We start from the raw sequence: 6,000 nt of genomic DNA, 5'->3' as shown, positions 1-6,000 counted from the left end.
GCCGTGGCCCAACAACGTTGAGCCACCCAATCGAAAGGGCTTGATCGCCCGTTTCCCGGAGCTCCGCCCCTCGCAGCCGGAGCCCCCGCCCGCCGGTCTCCTCCCTCGTCCTCCCCCCCTGCCGTTTGCCCCTCCCCCGCCGCTCGGGAGCGGAGCCTGCGAGACGGAGAAACTGGGGCAGAAGTGAAGATGGCGGCGGCCGTGTTGGCGGCGGCGGCTTCTCGCCAGTGACGCGCGGTGCGGGCTCATCCCAGGCCCCACCTCCCCAGTTTGGATCCCGTCCGCCGCCGGGACCACACCGTCTCCGCAGCCCGCCCCACTCCTCCCTCTCCAGTCGCCCTCCTCTCCCGACGCCCGGCTGCCGCTGGCGGCGGCGGCGGCGCGCCCCGAGCCCCGGCCGCCTCGCAGTCCTGCGCGCTGACGCCGGGGAAGCGGGTGGCTGGTAGATCTGCGCTCCAACCCGCCCCGCCGGACGGCCGGGTCACGAACACACGCCCGGCACGGAGCAACGGCCCCTGCGCATTTCCTTCCCTCCATTTGGGGACTGGGAGCGGCGGCGGCAGGGGGTTTTGGGGAGGGGAAGTGGGTTCGGGGGTGGGGGCGGGCGAGATCGGGAGGGGGCTGTCCTCGGGTGGAGAACGAGAAGGAAGCACCATGACGTCCATCCATTTCGTGGTTCACCCACTGCCGGGCACCGAGGACCAGCTCAATGACAGGTAATAACGCCGGCGGACGGGGGGAGGGGCGTCTCCCCGCCCTGCCCTCCCCCACGGGGCCACGTTGGGGCGGGCGCAAGTGTTTACGCGCCGGCCAGCCGGCCGGCAGGAGGGTGGGGCGGGGGCTGGTGTCCTCACTGCCCCTGGCTAGGCCCATTCAGTGGTAAACTTCTGATCCCGGCTGCCCGGGGCCGCGGGGGTAGCGCGGTGTCGATGGGAGCGCGCTGCGCACCCCCCCCCCCTTTCTCCGAGGAGCCGCGTAGAACTCAGGGAAGATTGGGGGGGTTGGTCCGGCTGCCGGGGAGGGGGAGCGGGCTGTAATTACCGCCGGGCCCAGGCCCGAGGAATCCATATTAGTCAAAGTTGAATTGAGACAGACAATGCGGATGGGGGATGGTGGAGGTAAAAAGAGAGGGAAGAGGGCCCCGGGATAGGGTGGGCTGGCCCGGGCTCCTGGGAGTTGTGTCCCACGGGTGGTCTGGACCTGCCAAGCTGGAGATCGTGGAGTTGGGGAGGCGGGGGCGAAAAGCTGACTCCCAGCAGATCGCGGTGGGAGGGGGGCGGGGAGGAAGCGCCATGATTATTGTTATTATTATTAAATTTGATCCCCTGCAGTGAGGTTTGCCTGCCCGAGGTAGGAATGAATTCAGGCGGGGGTGGGGAAGTGAATTGGATTCCCTGTGCTCTCCTCCCGAAATGGTGCTGGCAGCTCCTGCTCCCTCCCTTGTGGTGTGAGCTTTTTTGTTTCCTTTTTTATTCTAATGATAGTGTTTTCCTGAGTTGTAATTTGACAGCTGAAAACCTTGCGTAGAATCAAAGAAAAACTCTTACGTTTGCAGTTCGCAATGCTGCTTTTCCTAATACGCTGTAAATTTCTGGGATGGGTTTGCTGTGGGCGGAGGAGGGATGGTTTTTTTTGAGGGGGGAGTTCTTTTTTTAAGGCTGTCTTGGCTGTGGATTCATTTCTTTCTTTCCTCACCGTTCCCTACCAGTTTAGGTTATTGAATGCAGGGGCTGCATCCTCTCAGGGAACTGAGATAAAGCAGGAAAAGTTCCTTCACTGTTGCAAAACAGACTCGGTGGAGCCTAAGGGAGGCCTCCATTAAAGCAAATCTTAGAATCTAGGATTCGGATCTAATGATAGGCTAAATGTGTTCGGGGTCACAAAGGGGACATTTTACGAAGGGGACATTTTAAGCCCCCTTCTTTCTGATGCTTTCACTACTGTCTTTCATTTGAGTGGTGGAGGCCATTGGGATCCAAGTTTTGAAGTTACATATAATTTTTGCTAAGTGACTGGGTGACAGAAGTTGCGTGACACCCTGTCATGCGCTTCCCAGAGGGAGGAAGAGGCCTAACTTGCTAAGATATTAACCTCTGTCACGAAGGAGCTAACTGCCTCAGGTGGGGCGGACAGCATTTCAGTCCGAAAGCTGGCTGCTTGGTTTCTGGCGCAGGGTTCGGATTCCTCTGATCTTTGCTGTATCTGTAATTTAACGTTTGTGAAACTTTGGGGGTACTTTCTGAAGATATTACCATTTGCGATTACTACATAGACTCTTTAAATACTGGGAGACGTTTTTAAGTCGTTTAAGATCTTGTTACGGGATCCTTATTCTGATTTTATTTCATTAGCGATAGAGATCTTTTTAAAAGACCTTAACAGCATTTTTGGGTAAATTTTCGAATCAGGCTAGTAGCTAGGATAGCTCTGCTGTCATTCATTGAATCGAACTGGTAGGTATGGAGTGTAACGTCTTGTAACTTAGAAAATTGCACCAGGGAGGAGAGTAGTAGGGAGTGTTTTCAATATTAGTCTTGCTTTATATATGTCAAGAATGCTGACCAGTTTACTCAGTGGACCATGCCTGCCAGAACCTATTTTGCAGTGCTGTTGGGCAATTTGATTCCTTTTTTCAGGATTCCTTTTGCTTCAGCTAGTCTGAGAAATTGACAAGTAATGCATCTTCTTTTTTTAAAGCTAAGCTGCCTTTTTCTTTTTTCATTCCTAGAATAAACAAGTAATCAGCTTTGGTTTTGAGTCCTATAGTGTTGTCAGTATACAGTATTAAGAATATTTAGATCATCTTTAGTTTTCATTTCATGAAATAAAACGCAAGTGATTTTAATTCAGATCATAAACTGTGTGCATGAAAGGTGCAGATATTTTGAAAAAATACGAAAGTTTTGTAGGTAAAATTGTAGGGACCTAAAGTTGTATCTAGTAGCAGTGAAAATGTCTGATCTGTTGAGCTCGGTGGAGGAAGCATTTGAGAAGGCCACTCGCCTTGAGTTTTGAAGTATAGCCAGTCCTTGACCTGTGGTGGAGCCGTTCTCTGTGTCTCTCCATCAGAAGAAAGGAGCCGACCAACCTCTTCTTGCATTGCTTGAGAAAAATCTGCTTCCAAAAGATACTGTTTTTTTTTTCATCTTAACATTTAGCCCAGAATATTTTCATCTTCAGAAAAAACTTGATGAAAGTTTAGTAAGTTTTGGTAATAGAAAAGAGCGTGCTACTATAGCTTGATTTTTATATGAGAAATGTGCCCATGATAGTCACAAGTGAAATGATAAACGATAGTTTTGGGTCAAAAGGGGTGTGAATAGGTGGACTTTATTCTTCACACAAAACATAAAAAGATTATACAGGAAGTGTACTGGGAGTCAGTTGCTCAGTTAGAGAAAAGTTAGGTGACTCAAAACATCAATATTTTCTTCAAATAAGGTTTCTTTTTTAAAATAGCCACATCCTATTAAAAGTCAAATTATTTTGTTCAGTGTAATCATATGATGTCTCAAACATGTAAAATGTACTCAGCATTAAAAAAAGTGACATTGATTTTTTTACTTCAGTTCTTCAAACTTGCTAATTCTGCGGTAGTCTTTGTATATTTTTGCATGTTAAAGTCTTTAATTATAGCCCTGGGGGACCAAGTGACAGAATGCTGTTTATGACTATAGGTGGGGATGTTTGGGGCAGAGAAGAGGAATTCAGACAGCCTAGGATGTAGGTTGCTCGTGGTTTCCCAGAGTGATTGCAAGGTCCTGGCGGGTAGTAGCTGGCCTGCAGGTATTCCTTGTGTTGAACTGAAACCATTTCATGCTCAGATACTTTTGTGACCTTTTGATTTTCTTTCAAGTGAGTTGCTTGAGTTAATGCTATGTTCCTGCGTAAAGCAGTCTTAGAGTGATGGGAAAATGATACCAAGAACATGGTTCTGCTTGTTGAGGCTGAAGGGAGAGCTGGAAGGTGCCCACGGAGTCATTCAGGTACACCAGTCTTTTCACTAATGAGTTGGAAAAACAGGCCTAGAGATTTACGGAATTTATCCAGGAGCACAGTGAACTACTGACAGATGAGATCCACATGATAGGTCTTCTGACTACTTTTCCAAAGTCCAGGGCTCTTTCCACTCTTCCACGTGGCCTGTATTCTGGGATATTTCTGCTTTCTGGGGCATCCCAGCCTTAAAGCTGCCACCTGTTTTACAGTTCTGATTTCCCCTTCTTCTCAGCTCCTCCCTCCAGGGCTCCAGACTGACTTTTGCTTTTTGTTAGGCTGCTCTAACCCTCTCAACCCTTTCCTGGAGCTAGGTTAGGAGAGGAGAGGCCTTTTTGAGGTGATGTGGGTATGGCTTGATCTCTCAAGTGTCTCCTGCATTACTCCTTAGAATGGAGGTTGTTAACAACACAAGCCAGTTTGCATTGTTTTTTCTGTATGTGGAATTTTCATGTGAGCTTTGTTTTTTGGTATTGTTTGTCATGCAGTCATGGGCTATGACTGGTTGAGACTGTCATATCAGAAGGGCTTTCCTCTAAGGAGTTTCGCCTCTAGACGCTGTGAGATACTAGAAGGTGAGATGGACAGGAATTTGAATTTGGAGTCCCTAAATCTGAGTTTGTCTCAGCCCTGCTGTTTATTAACTATTCAGTATATTATAGTAGGCAAATCATTCAATACTGGAGAACCTCAGTACCCGTTTCTCCTTTCCACCCGCCTGCCCCCCCGCCCACCCCCCCCACCCCTCCAGTCTCTTAAGGCCTAGAGATTTACGGAATTTATCCAGGAGCACAGTGAACAGAATACCTACCTCAACATCAGTGTGAGCAACAGTTGAGATAGTGGGAAAACACAAATATTATATAGTAGAGTCTGTGGAAAATATTATGAAGAGATGGTTACTTTCAACTGCTTTTAAGTGTGGTCTGGTTTACAAATACAAAAGCAGGACCTCCCAAAAGAAATTACTTTGGAATATCCTTAGTGCTTAGTGCAGAACCCAGACTCTTAATCTCAGATCAGTGGTTTTCAGCTGGGTGTGATTTTGCCCCCTGGGGATTATTTGGCAGTGTCTGGGGACACTTGGATTGTCATAGCTGGGCCATTGGTCCTGGCTTCCGTCTGCCCAGAGGTGATGCTAAATACCCTGCAGTGCATGGGCCAGCCCCACAACAAAGAAAATCCTGTCCAAAATATCAGCTGTGCTGAAGGGGAGAAACTCTGTCCAGGGTTATTTTGAGTGCATATAGTCGTAAAACTAAATGGAAATGATCTTTATGAAGATGAATCCAAGCAATATAACTCCCAAAATGTGACTTGAAATGGAAATTAATTAAAATATCAGTTCCTCAGTCAGACGAGCCACATTTCAAGTTTTTTGTAGCCACATGGAGCTGGTGGCCACCACATGGGACAGTGTAGGTGTGGGACAGGGCCCGCGTCACTGAAGTTCTGTTGGACTGCATTGACATGGAAGCACCTTTGTTTTTTTGTTTGTATGGCATGACATTTAGTAAGAGCTGCTTATTTTTATTTGGAACCATTGAGTTTTAAACTCAGACATATCCTTGTTCTCTCAGCAGGAGGCAGAAAATATGCCAGGGGTTTCATGCAGCTAAACAAAGGTGGTGGTAGGTAGTTGAAAGCAGCCTACTCAAAACCACAAATACTAGTCCGTGTGGGACAGAACAGCCCTCATATCACTAAAGCAGTGGGGAGTCTCCCTGTTTGGTTATTGAGATCATTACTAGAAATAATCACACAGCTCCTGAACTGGGAAAGTACAGGTGAGCTTAACTAAAAGGATTAAATGAAGTTGATTAGGGAAAGTATTTAAGGTTAAAGACAAGGTATGATATAGTTAAACAAAATATTGAAAATCAGGGCAAAGAAGGGCAGATCAGTTTTATAAATAAAGAAAAATCAGTGACTGTAATAAAAAAATCAGTTGACTGTTGTAGGTTTAGGAGTAAGCAGACTCTTGTGAAGGAATTTACATGAGCA

The 6,000-nt window shown here is 47.5% G+C and overlaps 1 protein-coding gene across 8 annotated transcripts in view; it reads left to right on the top strand.

Moving 5' to 3' along the window:
* Nucleotides 1-589: 589 nt before the first annotated feature.
* Nucleotides 590-6,000, top strand: part of UBR5 (ubiquitin protein ligase E3 component n-recognin 5) — a 118,695-nt gene continuing 113,284 nt past the window's right edge. For 6 of the 8 annotated variants that reach the window (XM_037048310.1, XM_037048309.1, XM_037048306.1 and 3 more), the window contains exon 1: nucleotides 591-716. In XM_037048310.1, coding sequence (XP_036904205.1) covers nucleotides 655-716 — 62 coding nt within the window. In that variant the 5' untranslated portion in view covers nucleotides 591-654. Of the gene's footprint in view, nucleotides 717-6,000 lie in introns of all 8 variants that reach the window. The other 2 variants (XM_037048311.1, XM_037048308.1) reach the window with 1 other exon arrangement.

Source organism: Sturnira hondurensis, unplaced genomic scaffold (genome assembly GCF_014824575.4).
Source record: "Sturnira hondurensis isolate 20B ecotype Veracruz unplaced genomic scaffold, ASM1482457v3 Scaffold0006413, whole genome shotgun sequence".
Taxonomy (NCBI): Eukaryota; Metazoa; Chordata; class Mammalia; order Chiroptera; family Phyllostomidae; genus Sturnira; species Sturnira hondurensis.
This window is presented reverse-complemented; position numbering and strand designations above follow the sequence as displayed.